General features: G+C 41.2%; 1 protein-coding gene across 3 annotated transcripts in view; it reads right to left on the reverse strand.

The window, feature by feature from the left end:
- LOC143286901 (uncharacterized) overlaps nt 1-19015 on the reverse strand; it is a 51786-nt gene extending 32771 nt beyond the window's left edge. For 2 of the 3 annotated variants that reach the window (XM_076594832.1, XM_076594830.1), the window contains exons 1-8: nt 18831-19015; nt 13883-13952; nt 8454-8505; nt 6897-6939; nt 5260-5648; nt 3728-3812; nt 2189-2392; nt 283-450 (exon numbers count right to left, since the gene is read on the reverse strand). In XM_076594832.1, the coding sequence (XP_076450947.1) occupies nt 283-450; nt 2189-2392; nt 3728-3812; nt 5260-5648; nt 6897-6939; nt 8454-8505; nt 13883-13886 (945 nt within the window). In that variant the 5' untranslated portion in view covers nt 13887-13952; nt 18831-19015. The remainder of the gene's footprint in view (nt 1-282; nt 451-2188; nt 2393-3727; nt 3813-5259; nt 5649-6896; nt 6940-8453; nt 8506-13882; nt 13953-18830) is intronic. The other variant, XM_076594831.1, reaches the window with a different exon arrangement.
- Nucleotides 19016-19508: the final 493 nt, after the last annotated feature.

The raw sequence follows: 19508 nt of genomic DNA on the forward strand, positions 1-19508 counted from the left end.
CTACGGCCGATAACCTCCCGGAAGTAGGTAACATCCCCTTTATCCCCCTGGCTAGCGCCCTCTTTTGACGGCAATAAAAAAGAACTTTACACTAATCCTTCATTAAAAAAAAATTTTTTAATGTAAATATCAAAATGATCTGAATATTAAGGAGTGTGGTCAGGAGAAGGGGTAGGCAGGAGAGAAAGAGGCATAGAGACAGACAGACAGAGACGCACAGAACTAAAGGACAGCAGTCCAGCAGGACTCATTTTTATTACAGGGGACAAGGACTGTTCATACCTGTAGCTGTGGCAGCTGGTTGGAGAGGACGTGGGCCACATTGACGTTGACCACGTTGGGGTTCTGGATAAGGGCGTTCTGAGTGTGCACAATGTTCGAACCCTGCGCCGCCAGCACTGCGTGTCCCTGCAGGTTCTGCTGGTTGGCCACAAAGTTGGACAGCGGCAACTGTTGGAGAAAGTTCGAAAGTGAGGCCTCACCCGTAAGTTAGCATCTCGCTTCATATGCACACTACTCACAACTAAATTCAACACAATTTCAAGTCGTCTCCAAGCTTTTCAAAAAAAAGGTTCAGTGGTGAGACCTTCAACGGCCATCCCATACCCGTAGGTCAATATTGTGCAAACACACAACTCACAACTAAAAAGTTGTTTCCATGTTTTTGGGGAGGTTGTTTTTTTTCAAAAAAGTTCAAAGGGCACAATGCACACACAAAGTGAACAAAAATAACATGTATGTATTTGGACATTACACAACCCAACTCTAACCTTCTGCTGAGATCCAGGTTTTGACACACAACCAACAGACCTGGAGGAATCTGGTGGGCAGTTCTATGCGGTGCCCCATTGACTCTTCACAGTATTAAGGGGGAGAAGAAGAAGACAGGCACAACTTAACTCTGCTGAACCTACTCATTATCAGTTGCAGGGTTCGTCACTAACGGGAGCGCTGAGCGGAACGCTCTGAAAAAACAAATTGCGCTCTGGAAAATACCTTGACTCAGAGCGCTTGCGCTCTTGATTTTGAAAAGACATAAGCATACACTACTGTATCTAAATTGTTATTCCATTGTCCATCACAAACAAGAGTCAAAAGCGCGATCGTTTTGCATTTACCGAAGTTTGAAAGCCGTCTGTTTACGTTTTGTTAGTTCAACCGGAAGTAGGCCTAGTGAAGTGTGGTCCAAGGAAGAGAAGGCCAAACTTTCAAAAGCGTCAGAAAACTGAGAAGCCGGAAAGTGAGAGTGAGGAGAATGGATTAAGTGACTCAAGTATCGTAGAGGAATTGATGTAAACAAGAATTAAAGGTGAGAAAATGAATTTATGTTTGAGACTTGTTGCTCTATGTTTTTAGTGTGCGCTCTTAGTTTTCAGTTTGCGCTCATCAAAATTCTGAAACTAGAGCGCAGGCGCTCATGTGAAAAAATGTTAATGACGAACCCTGAGTTGGTTCGCCAGAGGCCAGCCCAAATAATACAATCTTCAATTCAGCAAGTAATCCAGTGTGTCAGGAACCTTAACCTGACAAAGTTACACAGAATCTCCAAACTCTTTTTACTATTTTAGAAAGTTTTCAGCAAAATGTTTAGGAACATTGAGACCCTCAGTGTGATCGGCTGAGAGGCAGTGGCCAAGTCCTCAACTGTAAAAATAAAATGGTTTTGTTGAGTCATTTTCAGATCTAATTATTTCTCTTTTGTATAAAGAAAAAAATACAACCAAATAATTATTTTATTTTTCAGTGTCAAATTGTACATCAGTCATCACCACAATATCACACACAAACACACACACACACACATGACATGACACTCCAGTCACATGCTTCAACACATACAGATAACATCAACCATCACATTAACACACGTTGTATGCATCTAAAAGCACACGCACAGGCATTTCAGAACACTTCATGAGTTACTACCTGCATTTTGTCACATCCAGTCACAGTGAAACCACATTCATGTTGCACACATTGTGACCACACCTGAAGGCAGCCACACATAAACCACACACACACACACAGATGCCCCCCCTCGCCCCCACACTCCACACAAACACACATAGAGCAGTACTCAGACTGTGTAAGCTGTGGGGAGACACAAACACACATACACACAGAGTACTGAGCAGTAGTCAGTCTCTGAAAGCTGTAATGACACACACACACACAGAACAGTACTCACAGTCTGTGCGAGCTGAGGGGAAGGCTGGACCTGCAGCAGGTTGATGCCGGACAGCTGGGAGGTGGTCTGGCTAGTGCTGGGGGCCAGGTTGGGGGTCAGGGAACGGCTCAGGTGAGGGGAGGACCGCTGAGTGGCCGATATTGAACTCAGGCCTGATGCGGATGGCACAAACTGGTTAGGCGTGGCCCCCATCCCCGCTGCACTCTGCAAAACCATGGCCCTCACTGAGAGACTGACAGATAGGTTCAGGAGAATAATAGTTAAGGGTTCTATATTCTTTTACGTCCATCAGGGCAGTGATGAATTTCATATCCACTGTGTCTATGTTTTGGCACTGGAAGGTGAGGCCCTATCTTTTCTTTCCACCATTTTACCCTTTCCCAACCGAAGTCAGGTACCCAATCACACCTGGGTGGAATAAGGAAAATCGGAGTAAAGTGCCTATCCCTAGGATGCAACACCTTGCCAATACGGGAAATCAAACTCTGATCAGTGGTGAACAGTAACTCAGAGTGATGGCCTAGAGGTAACGCATCCGCCAACAAAGTGAGAGAATCTGAGTGTACTGGTTCAAATCACGGTTCAGACGCTGATATTTTCTCCCCCTGCACTAGACCTTGAGTGGTAGTCTGGACGCTAGTCATTCGGATGAGACATTAAACTGAGGTCCCGTGTGCAGCATGCACTTAGCGCATGTAAAAGAACCCATAGCAAAAATTCACTTCGACAGGGAAAAAAAATACAAGAAAAAGAGAGAAGTTATATGCCTACCACTTCTGCCCTGGCGCCTCATGACTGGTTGATATGGATACTTACACAGTCCCCAATCTGAGACCAAGCTCCAAGCCCTTTACAAACAGTCATTTGCACAACAGGCTGTTGACTGAGAGATGTCTTTTGACATTCATCATTCTTTTCCCGTTATCATTCACACTTCAGTCATGCTACTCAGTTTGTCGTCTGATCCAAATCTGAAATGTAGCATTCATACCACCACTCAAGGTCTAGTGGATGGGGAGAAAATTCTGGTAATTTCTAAATCATTGTGATGCCTACCTATCTAAGACCAAATCACAGTTTTATTGTACAGATTCCATCCATGTCATACATCATACACAATCTGATATCATCTTTTTTTTTCATATCAAAAATGTGGCTGCAATACTAAAGAAAAAATACAAAAACACCCAGAACAAAAATTAACTATCTGCAACATATTTTATGATACTTTTAAGGTCTTGCTCATCACTCATGTATATACATTCCATTCAGGGCATTTTCTTTTCTTTCTTTTTTCTTTCTTTTTTTGGGGGGGTGGGGGGTCGGGGGGGGTAGTTCTGATGAGTGGTCTGAATACTTCCACAGGCAACTTTTCATAGCAAATAAAGAGTGGGCCACAATGATGACAATTGTTTTTTCTACATGAGCAGTGCACATGGAAAAAATGTGTACAGCCCACACTGTGGATTTATCAACAGTGAACACACACAGACAAACAGGATTGGAGGTCGCAGACAAGCCCCAGTGGTACGGACATACCTGTGACACAGAGGATGTGACCAGCTGTATAGGGGTGCTCGCTTTCAGGATGAAGGGTTGGGCCATCGGCTGACTGCCCATGCTGCTGGCAACAGTCACACAATTTACATCATCATCATTATCACCATCGTTACTGTTCTTGTTATTAACAATTAACAATAGCAGAAGTAGTAAAAGCAGCAGTCATAGTAGCAGAACATCAACATTACCACCATTAACTTTATTATAGATACCTGGAAATCCCCAGATGCCTACAACAGCTAAACATACATTCAGTAACCTTCATAAAGCCAAAGGACAACACAAACTGTCCTATCACAAATGTAGACATAAGAAATATACACGCACAGAGCACGCACACACACACGCACACACGCTTGTCATTAAAGTACTCAGAAATAGGATTTCTTTCACACAGTCACCCATAAATGTCCTTCATTGTGCAAAGAGTTTCCGTAAAGTTCGGTCTATTGAGCGCACTGGTATATAAGCCACACCCACTAAATTTTAGAAAAAATTGAACTTTATACATACATAAGCTGCACCGGTTTATAAGACGCACTTATTTCCGGTACCGGAACACATACTGATACTAAGAAAAGCTGTCGATACTGTAGGTTATGAAATAAACACAAGCGGGAACAACACAAAGAAAAGCAAGCAAATATACTGCTAGTGTCACAAAAAAATAATAAATAAACACAACAAAAATAAGATTCATAATTTAGGGCTAGTCACATTTATTCAACGTCATCCTGCTCACTGAATCCACTAAAATCTTCGTCTTCAGTGTCCGAGTAGAAGAGAACCAGCACAGCTTCCTCCGCCATCTTGTCACTGACTTAGCCTCGCTTTCACTTCATGAAGGTGGAGGTCGCTGCTGGTTCGTCGCTTGCACTGTCGTCTGCTAGGTCGATCGCCTTCAATTTGAAGGCTGCATCATGGGCATAATATCACGTTTTCGGCATGATGAGGGTGTACGCTTGAGCAGAGTAGAACTGAATGCTGATCTGAAGGCTTTAATGTGTGCGGATTTGATTTATAAAACGTGAACAGTTAGCACACTATCCTGAAGCTCATCCAAAAATTCATGGACAGAAATCATGATTTTGGTGAGTTGAAGGGCAGCTAAGAATAGACGAGAACGTGACACTCCCGGGATCGTTAAAATCTGCAAATAAGCCGCATCGTTGTATAAGCCACAGAGGTTGAAGCTGGGGTAAAAAGTTGCGGCTTATAGACCGAACTTTACGGTAATCAGTTTGTCTATGATTGCTGTGGGTAGATATTATACCACTGCCCCCCAATCCTCCCTCCACACCCCCCCCCCCCTCCCCCCACTCCTCCCCAATTACGAAAGCATCGTCTAAAGTTGCAAGTATGCAGGTCTGAAATTCATTGTCACCTTTGCCACACTAAAATATAGCAGATCCAAACTTGTTGGCACTGCAGTGCGTTGTCAAGTGTGTCCCCATCTACACTACACACACAGGTCTGATTACCCAGTAAACAGATGTCTGAGGCGTCCTCACCTGTGTAAGAGGGAGGTCTGGTTGTTGCCAGACAACAGTTGTTGTGTGGCCGTGGTGCTGTCGGAGGCGGCCACCGCCAGAGTCTGTTGCTGCGAGGACTGTCCCATGGCCATGATAACCTTGCCCACAGCCGGCGTCCGCTGCTGCTGCTGCAGCACATTCTGAAGCAACTGTTGCTGTTGCTGCTGCTGTTGTTGTTGCTGCTGCTGCTGCTGTTGCTGTTGCTGCTGCTGCTGTGGTTGCACAGGGGCCGCCTGCTGGATGCTGACTGGCACAGTGGGAGCATCCTGTGTGGAAGCGGGGCCCTCATTCTCAGAGGGTTCGCAAGTCTCTGTGGATGTGATGAATTCATCCACCCAGTTGAAATCCACCTGGTCACCTGAGGCGCCCTGCAGCACAAACACCACCACCCCTGATGACAGACCTGTCCACCCATCTAGCTCCATCTGTCTGCATAGTAACCAACACCTGTCCACCCAACGTCTGCCTGCATAGTAACCAACACCTCCCCATTCAACTAGTTGTTTGTCTGCATAGTAACCCAACGCTTGCCCACCCAACCAGCTGTCAGCATAGTTAACAGCACCTCCCACCCAACTAGCTATCTCTCTGTCAGCATAGTTAACAGCACCTGCCACCCAACTAGCTATCTCTCTGTCAGCATAGTTAACAGCACCTCCCACCTAACTAGCTATCTCTCTGTCAGCATTGTAAACAGCACCTCCCACCCAACTAGCTCTGTCTGTCTGCATAATAACCAACACCTGCCCACCCAACTAGCTCTGTCTGTCTGCATAGTAACCAACACCTGCCCACCCAACTAGCTCTGTCTGTCTGCATAGTAACCAACACCTGCCCACCCAACTAGCTCTGTCTGTCTGCATAGTAACCAACACCTGCCCACCCAACTAGCTCTGTCTATCTGCATAGTAACCAACACCTGCCCACCCAACTAGCTCTGTCTGTCTGCATAGTAACCAACACCTGCCCACCCAACTAGCTCTGTCTATCTGCATAGTAACCAACACCTGCCCACCCAACTAGCTCTGTCTGTCTGCATAGTAACCAACACCTGCCCACCCAACTAGCTCTGTCTGTCTGCATAGTAACCAACACCTGCCCACCCAACTAGCTCTGTCTGTCTGCATTGTATCCAACTATCTCCAATACCACCACCACCAGGCTAATTCATCTGGTGTACAATATTACCAAAAACTGAAAATAATTAAAATCACTGTCTAGTACTTGAATATTTTATCAATTTTAAATGTACATACTCCAATTAGTAATTTCATGTGTGTGCCCATGTGTTTGTGTGATTATGTCTGCGTATATGTGCATGTTATGCATGTGAGTATACAGGTATGCATGTATACACTGTTTACACACACACACACACACACACACACAAACACAGTTACACACACACACACACAATTTATACATATATATGTTCACAGACCACACAGATATGTAAACCTGTAGAAATACATGTATGCAATAACTTATGCCATGTCATGCCTCTATGTATGAATACTATGATGTAATATTAACAAATCAATAATAATCATAACAGTCGAAGAGAGGAGGGACAGGGAGACAGACAAGACAGAATGACGACTAGGCAGCAAACTTACAGCAGAGTTGCCAAGATCTAGGCAGCTGAAAATAGTGGGGTCGCTGAAACAAAGCAAAGTTCAGGTTTTATCAACAAGTAGTGAACTAGCTTCAAGACCACAAATATTTTCTTCTAAACAAGACACCTCCTTCTCACTCACACCCCCACATCCCCCGACCCTAATTGCCAATGATCCCGTCGAAGCGACCAGCCCAACGTGTGTACTGTAAAGATAACATGTCGTAGGATAGTCAAACGTAGTTCTTTTGTTTTTGAAGGCTTTCTCCGACTGGTTGCACCAGGAAAAGTTTCGTCTGTTCATTCTTTTCAACGTTTTGTCAACGTTTGAAATAGCAAGGATGCCTGAGGGTAAATGCGAACGGGCAAGTCTAATTGCGAACGATGGCTTTGGGTACATGTAAACAATTAAAACAGAAGCAGGTCTTGAACTCATCAGACATAACATTACTGGAACATCGCACCAGACTACTGTATTCTTGGTTCTGATCACACATGCACACAAACACACCAACAGACATTCAAACACACACACCCTACACCGCACACAAACACACCCTTTTGAGAGTACTCAGCAACTGTGCAGCATCGTTCGCAAATAGACTCACGGCAAAATATCCTATGGTCTAACTGCAAACAACGCTATTTTGCAGATTCCTGTTAAAACGTTCTGATCTGTCACCAATATTAAATTCTCCCAGCACTGGTAATGCGCATTCAATATATCTGATCAAATCAACTATTTCAAACTGTATCAAAGTTCAAGTCCTACAACTTGCTTCCTTTGATTTTATGATTTTGAGAGAACGTTTTGGTTTGTGACCTTGTCAGCAGTGGTGCGCAAAGAAGAAAGAGCGCGGAAATAGCCAGAAATAGCTGATGTTTGACAGGTCTAGGAATGGATAATCACTGATGTATCAGGAAAAGGTTGAAGCAGATGTTAACTTTGAAAAGCAACCGTTAAGAACACTTCAAAGTAGGGCGGTATACGAATCGTTCCCAATTACACGCTGTTCGTAATTACCCATACCTACCCTACCATGTAGCAATTACTGCAATATTACACAAACTGGGTTCTTACTCAGTTGATGTTTAGTTACACACACACACACACACACACACCAGATCACTGAGTAAAGAATCAGTTCTCATGATCTTCAATGCATACACAGCTGAAGACTTTCAAGAACACATTTTTTAAATCATTCTTCACACATTACTTGTAAAGTCCGCCCTATGACATTTTCTGCATATCATGAGCTGTATTCTTACACAAAATAAAGAACTAAAATAAGTCTTAATTTATATGATTTTTTTGTTGTTGTTTGTGTGAGTTCAGTCCACACAGGATTTATAAGTTCCCTTGAGATTTTCTGTCAGGGGACAGAGGATTAACATGCCCACCCCACCCACCCCTCCATTCGCCCCATACGTCTTTCTTCCAATGCACTCCCCCCCCCCCCCCATTCCACCCCATCTCCAAGCATAATACACAGTAACAGAGCATTCGTCACATTGCCCTGTCTACAGTTAGAAAAGGGAAGAGAACCACACTCACAAGCTGTCGTCAACTGTTCCAAGTACTGATGGATCCATCTCAGAGGCTGGTACTGCAAAACAAAGGACAAATGCATATCTCTATGCAGGCACAGCCAAAATTTCAAAAATAAAAATTCATGTTCCAAAAACCAATATTATTCATCATGAAAAGGCCTCCTCAGGTCTTACAATGACAAAAACCAATGTGTGAAAAAGCAAATGTCATATATCGAAATGAAAGAGCAATGAGGCCAGAAGAGCAAATGACTAACAAACAGTAGACAGAGGTAACTCTCTTCATACATAACGGACACAACTTCAAGCTGCTTATGCTGCCAATTCAGCACACAAGTAAAAAATAAAAGGTACACTGGAACAAACCCATTTCCAGTCAGGAAAAAAACATTGAGACAACCATGTGTTTGTTCTGTATTGTCTGTATATTCCGTGCAGCATTATCAGGATTAAAAGGCAATGCCAGTCTTCAATAAAAGCTTTTTTGTGTTTCAACCACCGTTTGCACATTTCTTCTGTCATTGCTGCTAAGTGCACATGTCAACTGATCAGTACAAGGACAAGCCCGAAACCTCCTTTTTTGAGAAAGTGTCTGGGCCTGTTCTAATGCATCTTTTATTTACTTGTGTGCTAAATCTGTAAGTGAAACATTAACAGCATTCGCTTGAAGTTGTGTACACTGCGTATGAAGAGAGTTACCATTCTTTATTGTTTGTTAACCCTTTGAGCCCTGAGTTCCTGAGCAATTTCAACCCTTCTGCCTGAGCTCCTGAGCCAAAATTTGCAAATAATTGGTATTAAACCCCTTGAGCCCTGACCACCGCTCTACTGGTGGCAGAGAAAAATGACATAATGCCCGGCCACCGGTTAAGCGGTGTGTAAACACTTGAAGCGTGCAGAGTCTCAACAGTCAACCTGGCCCGTCAGGGCAGAAATCAGGGACAATATGTGCGAGAAAGCAACTGTACACAACGCAGCAAGTAATTGATATGCTTGATGATTAATTTTATCGGAAGTAGAGTATGACAATGATTACTCTGATAGTGAGATGGAATTCGAATCGGATGATTTTGCTACAGATAGTGATGTTGAAAATGAATCTGAGCATGCAGAATCAGTTGATCAAAGGAGGCGTGTCAGGTTGAGACTCTGCATGCTTCATGGTAGAAATCGATCTTTTTTATCCAAAGCACATGCACAAAACACAATGAGGGGGCGCGGCAATGTTGGTACTGTGTTCGCTGGCGTCGGAATATTACAGTTTTTCTGACTGGCTCTTCAATATAAGTCAACCAATAGCAAAACACGACACATGTGTTTACGCACCGCTCAACCGGTGGCCAGGCATTATGCCACCCCTCCCCACCACCGGTAAACCGGTGGTCAGGGCTCAAAGGGTTAATCAACTGTCATTTCATTTCAGAATTCTACAATAATGCATTCATCTACATAAATTAAGTAAAATCATGCACAAAAAGGATGTTTATACTTTAACCCTTTAACTGCGGACACATTCTCATGATTCTGCTATACTCTATGCTGAGAAAAAATCCAGAAATTGGAAACCTTGCACTTGTCTTAGTTCTGTCAGATCTCCCAAACTATTGATAACAATAAAATATTTTTAAAAAATTATCACCATTTCTATCACAATTAAAACTCTTAAAAATAACACAGTTTTAAAAAAACAATCTTTATACAATGCAAATATTATACAATGCACATGCATACAAATACAATCATGATCATAACATATAACAATTTGTTTTCAACAAACACACAGTAGGCAGAGACAGAAAGAGACATCACAGTGCTCCTCCCACTGTGCTGTGTCGATCCCCACACATTTCTTCATCACACGACATAGATCAAGGCAGTTTATTTTTCATGTTCTTGCTTTGCATGCAAGTTTTCTGCTATGCTGGAGGAAATGAACAGAGCTTTATATCTGGATGTCCAGTGTATGTCAATATAGCATCTGCAATACACGTTTAACAGTGTGCAATGTATGTCAACAGCCAGTCAAAAGGTTATAGCTATAATTATTTTGCTGGGTTTTTTTTATGTTTTTACCTGTGTGCCTCTAATGTGTTCAACTTCAAGCAACACCAAGTGAAAAAACATCAAATTTTGGTATTCACCAGGTTAGCCTATTTGACACATAAACATAATTCATATGTTTGCATTCACATGAAAAAGCTTCAAGCAAATGGCGTTGATTTTTTTTTTTTTTTTTTTTTTTTTTTTAATAATAATCTAATTTACCCAACTTAGTGTGGCAAATGATCTGTTTATGCAGTGTGTGGATAATAGATTCAGAATAAAATATTTCAAATTTACCAGTACATTATCCAGCAGATGAACACAACCGAAACAGGGTTAACTGGTTCAGTGCCTGTAAGATGTCAGCTGACTCCCTGCAGAAAAATGTTGCCATAGTGCCTGATGTCCAGCATTTATTCTGATTTTTCATTCCATGAACACAAATAGAATAATTTGAATGGCTTGTTTAATGTGTCTGGATTTAAACACAATAATTAAAGAGGAGGACATTTCTTCTCAATGTTTCTCAACTGAACTTAATCAGGTGTGCCGGAAAAGTGGGTCTGGGTCAAAAGCAAAAAGAATGAAGGTTATTTTGTCCAGCTGTGACAGAGGTCCCAGTCAATGGATTTACACAACTTTGGAGGCTGTGCTGGTGATCATGTTTGGTAATGACGATGAGAGAGATGCAAATCTTGTCTGATGATCAAAGGTGAAACAACAGTGACAAAACTGACAGCAATGTTCGACGCTTTGTGCAGTCCATCTATCCTATTAGACATCAATTTTGAGAAGGTGACAATGACTGACAGTAAGGGCTTTCGCTTAATTTGAGAAGAGGGGGAGAAGAGAGTGTGGAGTATTGTGTAAAACGATAGGTCGAAATGACTAGACAGGTGGTGTGGTAAAGTGGGAATGGGTTGACTTCAGTGAACTGTCTTTCACACTATTCATCTGACAGGAACTGGCTAGCAGCCAATCATCCACAATATTCATGAAATCTCGGGTTGACAGACAGTGGATGAAAATCTTGTGATTTTATTTTATCATGCTTTTTGTCACGGATTTGATGACAGACGCCTTTGTAGAGCAGGAAAACCGGATGCACAGCAGACACTTGGATCGGCTCAGTTGCAACCCAGGGGCCGTATTCAAGACAAAAAATTGAAAACTCATTTTGCCTGAAGGCACGTTACCCTTGACAGGGCATGGACCCGCGGTTACAATTTAGCTTGAAGGCTAAGTTATTTTCGTATCAAGGCACACAATGTGCACTCAGGCAGCTAACCCATGGTCAATAAATACAAAATCCCCTGGATACCTTTTTGCCCATGCTCTTTTACTTCACACAGCGCCACAGTGTGACAATTTAAAAAATGAAAAATAAATTTTTAAAGCTTCAGTGGCAAAGCATCGATTAGTCAGCAACTTGTCAAATCTTAGGGCCACTTTCACATTCTGATACATTGTCCTCCCTGTTTTTCTGCTAATTGCACACATAAAATAAAATATCAGAGTTTGTATTCAAATATTCTTTGGAATGAACGAATTTCAACGATCTGCAAACTTTGGGCAGACAGCTACATACATAATTCATATGGAAAATAATGACATTTGCCAGTCTCAATACATCATTTTTGACTGCCAAGCGAACAAAGGATAAAATCAAACCATCAGAGGCCGTGTTATACTTATAGACACGGTCTCTCTGCAAAACCCCTGTTTTCCCTCAACAAAACCAATGCAACAAAAGGATTCACCTTATTTACCTCTGCTTCGTGGGCTGTCACCCATGGCAGACAGTAAGGGTAAGTTGCCTTCAGGTTTGTATAATCGTGGTTTGGCTTTGTGTTCCCGACTACCAGATATTGCTAACCCTTGGGCAGTCTGCCTTGCCTCAGGCAGATTACTCGCAGGCACGATGGTCTCTTGAATACGGCCCCAGGAGGGAGAATGTATCACCAAAGAGCTTACCCCTATAAAGGGGGAAACTCTTTGGTGTTAAAATAAATGCATAATAAATAAATAATAATAAAAATATAATAATATAACATATAATAATATATATAATAATAATAATTATATATATGTATAATATATAATAATAGAAATATACTAAAATAAATACATAAATAAATTTCTTAAAACCTGACTTCAGTTTCTCACTTTTTTATCCTGACAGTAGCCTTGTTTGTCACTGATGGAACAGTTATTCACTTACATTACAAAGGCTTAAACATATTACCTGTTCCATTTTCTTCTACGGGTATAATCTGTCTATAAACATGTCATTTCTACTTGTATTTTGTTTGTTTTCTTTTTTCGGATGTCATTCTATGGAGGTGGAAATAGATTTTTTTGGAGCACAAAAATTATTAACATCCCTTTGAAAGGCCTGAATAGTTATCAACAATCAAAATAAATGAGAAAAAAGCTCAGATTCACTAGAAATTTTAACTCAATAAAGTTGCAGACAAGACCATGCACCGTGCACCCAGAAATCGCATAATTTTTCACAACTTTTTGAAAATCACAAAAAATCAACCCAGACAAATTAGTGATCAAAGAAAGTGCAAAACATAAGGTTTATAAATGTTAACTCTTCTATGTGGATGCAGATTTAACTATCCCATAGTTCACACAATAATGTATCCTAACTGTCCCGAGAAAGATTTCGGGCTGTCAGTCACCACACTATTCTAGTCATTATTCTATTGGTATTACCAATTACACGTTGGGCTTCTTCAGTTCTTGGTATCCATTTTAAACACTAAAAGAAACCCATTCATAAGCTTCTCCTTTATCTTCTTCACCGGAGCCTTGTTCTACCTTTAATTCATCAGGTTTTTGCAATCTAAAATGTCCATAACCACCATCTTACTAAACAAACTCACACACAACAGTTGGACACAGTCAAGGGAGGGAAATCCATTTAGAAACATCAAACCGTTATTTGCAAACATGTTACTTCCCTTGAAAGTATCAGAAAAAAAATCGCAAGATTCTTACGCTTAAATGTAAGCGGGGCAGCTTCAACATGTATACCGTACGTTTATGGAACAGCACGATTGAGTTCAAAATCTATTACCCCTGAAACCTAACAATTCCCTGGCAAGGGAAGAGATTTTTTTTTTTTACAAAATTCCTTGGCACTGAACCGGTTAATATTACACAGACTCACTTAATTTTACACACATAAGCCAAAACCTTCAAGTAATAAAGTAAATATGGTACAAGCAATCAAGTAAACACAATGAATTCTTTTACCATGTTTTAAAAATATTAAAGATTCCACTAAAAACAAATCGGTAACTAACAGCCAACCTGATCCAATACAAGCTGTAAAGCTTTAAGAATACGCCAGTACATGAAATTATGCTGAATACTTACACATTGCACAGTGCTTGATCCAACTTAAACTTGGCTCTTTTCTTCATTTCTGATTTAGAAATCCTTGGGTCTGCACACAAACCACAACATAATTATTCATGACCACTTATTGTACACCGTCACACAACAGCACAAACTGGCAAAGACGCAAGCTCTCTCTCTCTCAAGTCTATGTCACACCCCCACACACATCCATCTGCAGCTGTGCATTTGACGACTGTCACAAACAATGACATTTTAACATGTGGGGCATATATTCACTTTTGTTTGATAAAACCAAAGGGGAGGTGAAGAAAATGGATGTCGGAGGGGGTGTGAGGGGTTGGGAGGGTGGGGAGGAGGGTAGTTGTCTGGACAAAGTGCAAGGCTGGGTCAAATCTGCAGGGCAGGGCAGGCAGATCAGGCTGTCTGCCATGATTCATAAAACATCTCTTTGAGATCATGAACCTTAGATCTGCATGTCCAACTAAACCGTGTAAACGTCACCACATCACTGAAATTGGCCAGTTTCATTATTTGAGTTTCAAACTTGAGCAACCGAATGCACGAAACATTTTCCAACAATGTAAGTCGGAAGCAGAAGTTTTACCAATGATGCCAGTGCATCATCATGTTTGGACAAAGTCACTAACAAACCTGTCAATACTATTCATGTGGTTTGTTGTGATGTGGTTGTTGTGATGTTGTTTTTCTGCTTTTTGTTTTATCATTTTGTCTTCTGAAGCACAGAAATGACAAAGAACAAATGTTTCTCCATTAGTGTGTTGTAATAATAACAAATTAACAATAATAACAATTATTATCAATATAATTTCAATATTTGTAGTAGTTTTAGTATAAGTACCATTTCCATCATCATACTCTTGTGCACAAAGCAAAGATCTTTCAAACCCAACTTTCACTTACATGTATAACTCTGAAACAAAGGGGTGAAAGAGAAATGTCATAAATAAAATACTTGTAGACCAAAAGAAAGCTAAACTAAGATTAAGAACGGACAGAAAAAAGGGAGGGCATAGGAGAGCTATTTTGGAAAGAGATAGGTTCGAACAATTTTACTTAATTTAAAGGCCAGACTTGGAAGAACTGAGTGAGCACAGGAATCTTCACGTTTACACTTGCAGACACACCTTTCCCAGATTCTTGTTTTTGTAATCACAGAGAAGACAAAGAGCACTGGTGAATGCAGGACAGAGATCAAGAACAGAGTCATCATCATCATCAGTTCTGCAGAGACACTGTATCTTACACAAAAAACAAATTATCAGTCAAAGAGAAACTAAACAATGTTATAGGGTCATTAAAATAACACTAGAAAGACCAATTCACTCGCATCTCATTCCGCCCTCATAAAATTTAAATGAAGCCAAAAAAATATTTCTTTCCTTCATGAACTCAAAAAATGAATCCAGAGGAACAACCTGGAACAAGATCCCCATACAGCTAGCTGAAAAAATGTTTGTGCCTGATACCATGCACATCCTAGCAGTATCAACTGTTTTACACAGAAACTCAAGAGGCTAGTTGCTTCGTCTTTCAAGAGATGAGAAAGTGTAAGATATTTGATAAGAATAATCTGTATGCAGCCTGCAAAGAACAGTCTCCTCTTGTCCTGTTTTCCAGAGTGGAAGTAAGAATTGTCTCAGATCAGGATGGATCTGAAATACCTTCTTGTCAGACTGGCAGTCCAACTCTTCTTGCCAGGAGTGTTTTACATACTCATTTAATGAACCTTGGTTTCAGGTCTGTTCAACAGTCTTGTGGTGCAACAAGTTCCTTCTTGTGTAAAAATAATGTATCGCTTTCTTGGCAAGTCAAGCTAGGACTCAGTTGCCTCAAATTCCCACCTGACCAAAAGCATGGCACATAGCAGCATCATGGCACACAACACTAACTGTGACTCCATATTTATGTGTTATTCTTCTGAATGGAGCTTATTTTGCTTCAGTTAACTCACTCTCTCTCTATCTCTCTCTGTGAGTCTCTCTCTCTCTTCTGTAATTGAAATGGAACATTTCTGATGCTTGAAGTGTTACCAACCTTCCTCACTCCCATAATTTTATAATTAGTAGTCTACCTTTCTAGGATAAATAATTAATAATAGTGGGGGGTGGGGGGGGAACAGCCGACGGGCACCACAGCCAAATGGTTTAAGCGTTGGACTTTCAATATGAGGGTCCCGGGCTCAAATCTCGGTGACGGCACCTGGTGGGTAAAGGGTGGAGATTTTTACAATCTCGCAGGTCAACTTATGTGCAGACCCGCTAGTGCCTGAACCCCCTTCATGTGTATATGCACACAGAAGATCAAATACGCAAATTAAACAACATTCGGTGGGTTATGGAAACAAGAACATACCCAGCATGCACACCCCTGAAAACAGAGTATGGCTGCCTGCATGGCAGAGTAAATAAACAAGACAGTCATACGCCCATTACAAGTTAAAAAAAAAATAAAAAAATAAAAATAAAAAAAAACATGTCTATCTGTGTATCACTGTATGTGTGTGTGCCTGAGATCTGATTAAATGACACAGGAAATGAATGATGAGCACCCATTGGCAGCTGTCAAATGGCTCTACCCAGGTAGGCAGCCTGTTGTGTAAATGAACCTGTGTTTGTAAAGCACTCAGAGCTTGTCTCCAACCAGGATAGGCACTATATAAGTATCCATCTCAATCAATCAAAAAAGACAACTATTCTCAAATTAGGACTCGATGCACTTCAAAGAAACTGGTAAACACACCCACAAACACACATGCATGTGTGATGTATGACCAGACATCATCATGGGCAACAATTATGATGAGCTATCTTTATTTGTAACAGAGTACTTAGAGAGTGAAAAAAGGAGCACACACACACACACACACACACACACAAGCATGTAGTTAGTACATGCATTAGTTGTATTAAACACCAACATCCTAAGGTAGTCTAGTGTCACCCATTCCACCGGTAAAATGGATTTTGCCATCAATGTTGTTTGTACTGTACTCTGTAGCATGTAAAGACTGCACATCCATCCTTCACTGTGAAATGCAATTTGCTTTCAATGTTCCATAAGTTTCAATGTGAATCATTGAATGATACGACCTTTCTTTCAAAGCGAAACAAAAAATGTCTTGCAAGCCTCCTCAGTCCTTGCAATTGTTTTCAACATCCGACCAATGGTTCAATTGTCACCAGTGCCATTCGTTGAGGTTACAATTATTGAATTAATTTTGTTCCATATAACACAAGGACAGCACACCATTTACTTCACAACGGATTGTCCATGAATGTCCACTGCAGATTCATTCAATGATTTTGAACACAAGTTCACTTCAATCTTACTTCAAATTCCAGATCTGCTAAATGCATATGGCTAAAATCAACTTCATCAATCTTTATGAAAGAAAAAAAAAGGACTTAAAAGAACAGATTCTAGGTTTGAATGTTCTGGGTTCTTTAGAATTTCAACAACAAAAAGGAATTTCAATGTTTGAATACAATGTGCTCCCCCCCTCTCACCCCCTACCCCTCACCCTCACAATCTCACTAACACACACACTGGAGAGGGATAGCGATGCAGTGCACACATGCATCGGTATGTTAACATAAATGATAACACTTACATAAAACAGTTACAAACCGAATTTGAAATGGCTTTTTTTGTGTGGACCAGATATTTAGCTGAGTGTACGCTTCATTAAGTCGGTGGTTGTGGTGTGTGCTGCATGTGTTGCGTGCGTGTTCAAGTATGTGAATGTACACACACACCTGCCTCAACCACCCACTTAATTAAACGCACAAAATACCATGGGGCACGCATTCTTTTACAAAAAAATAACTTGACTGGAAGCAACTGCCATGGGATCAGTGACCAAAAATAACTAAACAAACAAGTTCCATCAAGACAGTTTCTAAGTCCTTCCGGAAAAGGGATGAGGGGAAATAGGACTTTTAAAAAAATATCTGGCACTGCACCAGCACAAAATATATGATCATAGCCAGGGCCAAGTGCCATCTCCTAAGTTCTAAGGCCAATGTCCTGAACTGGCAGTCAGTCACACAGCTGCTGCTGTATCAGTGTATGTTTGGTAAACATGACCTCATTTATGACCCAACAAATTAAGATCATCTTGCTTAAACGTCAGTCATATCCATCCATTCAACGTTGTTGGTGTTGTTCATTTTAAGTGTGTGTCCCTCTTGGTTATGCCGGATTAACCACCACTGGAAACTCTTAGTGTAACTGTAAGGTAGATACCATCTTCAAATGTGAACGACGGCTGTACCACTACGAATTCCCATACAAAGATCGCAAGACCTGCTTACAAGCTATAATGGCATGTGAAATTCAGTAACTGTACTTTTCTATTATTAGTATAATTAATCTCTGACACAATAACCCGGTATATTAAAGGTGACCTGGGTAAACATTAACACTACTCGTTTAGTAAATGGCTACCTGACTGAACACAGGAACCGAGTCATGCTATTGACCATTATTACGCAGTTACGGCTCTAACATTTGAAGACTATGGGAAACGAACTTCATTTGACGGTCCTGTCAACTTACATAAAAAACAGGGTGTGAGGGCAGGTGGGGGCTGTTCAGAGCGAGAGAATGAGGGCGGTGGTGGTCAACATCAGTAGGGTATGAATTTACTTGAGTTTTTACAGCTATGTGCGCGCCATGGAGACACAGTAGTAGCTCGCTGGCTTTTCGCCTCGCATACAACATTCTGCGCTCGCAGTCTCGCAGATGACCTCATACAACAATGCATTACTGCACGTACTGGTTCTAACACTCGCGGTTTGTTCAGTAACCGTTCATACAGGGTTGGGATGAGTAATTTTCGAAATTCTAAAGGCTTAATTTCCATCCAAGCACACTAGTACATCGGAACTCGTGCCTTCGAAAGCACATTTTATCAGTAAAAGAATATTCTGAACGTACTTACCACTCGACAGCTGCACGCTAGCGTGACACGGGGTTTTCAATAAGCTTCGCAGGGGCAGATTTGACCTTTGACCTCCGCGACATACACCAGAAAATGCTTCATTTCTCGATGTTTAGCCACTTTTTCAGTCCATGGGATCGTTTCGTATTAGAAAACACCAAGCGAGATATACAGAAAACATTGCTTTCATAACATGGGGGCATGAAAACGCTTAAACACCACCAGTTTACTCGGTAAAGTCCCACTGACGTCACAGCGTTTGTACCGGATGCACACGATTGACTTCCAACCGAACCGGAAAAGTAATCCCGAATGTTCTCATATTCTTTCCGATTTGGATCGTGCCACAGAACTGGGAACGTCACTGCGTCTTCTTCTTCTTCTTCTTTCTTATCTGCCCGCCTTCATGAAGTTAAAGTTGAAGATGGGTCGTCAGACTGTTTAAACAATTAAGTTTGTGAATTTTTATTCTACGAAATTTTTCGCGTGTTTTGCAATGGAGGCCGTGTATGAGAAATGACACGCTGCGTGTAGTCCAAGAAAGAGGCACAATACCACGCGAAACCGAACTAACACTAGTCGTCTGAAGCCGCCATGGTTTGTGGAACCAAAGATCAAAGATCTCAAGATGGCGGCACACTATTATCGGAAACAGCACCACTGAAAACTGACAAAAAA

This window comes from Babylonia areolata, chromosome 10 (genome assembly GCF_041734735.1).
Source record: "Babylonia areolata isolate BAREFJ2019XMU chromosome 10, ASM4173473v1, whole genome shotgun sequence".
NCBI classification, from domain to species: domain Eukaryota; kingdom Metazoa; phylum Mollusca; class Gastropoda; order Neogastropoda; family Buccinidae; genus Babylonia; species Babylonia areolata.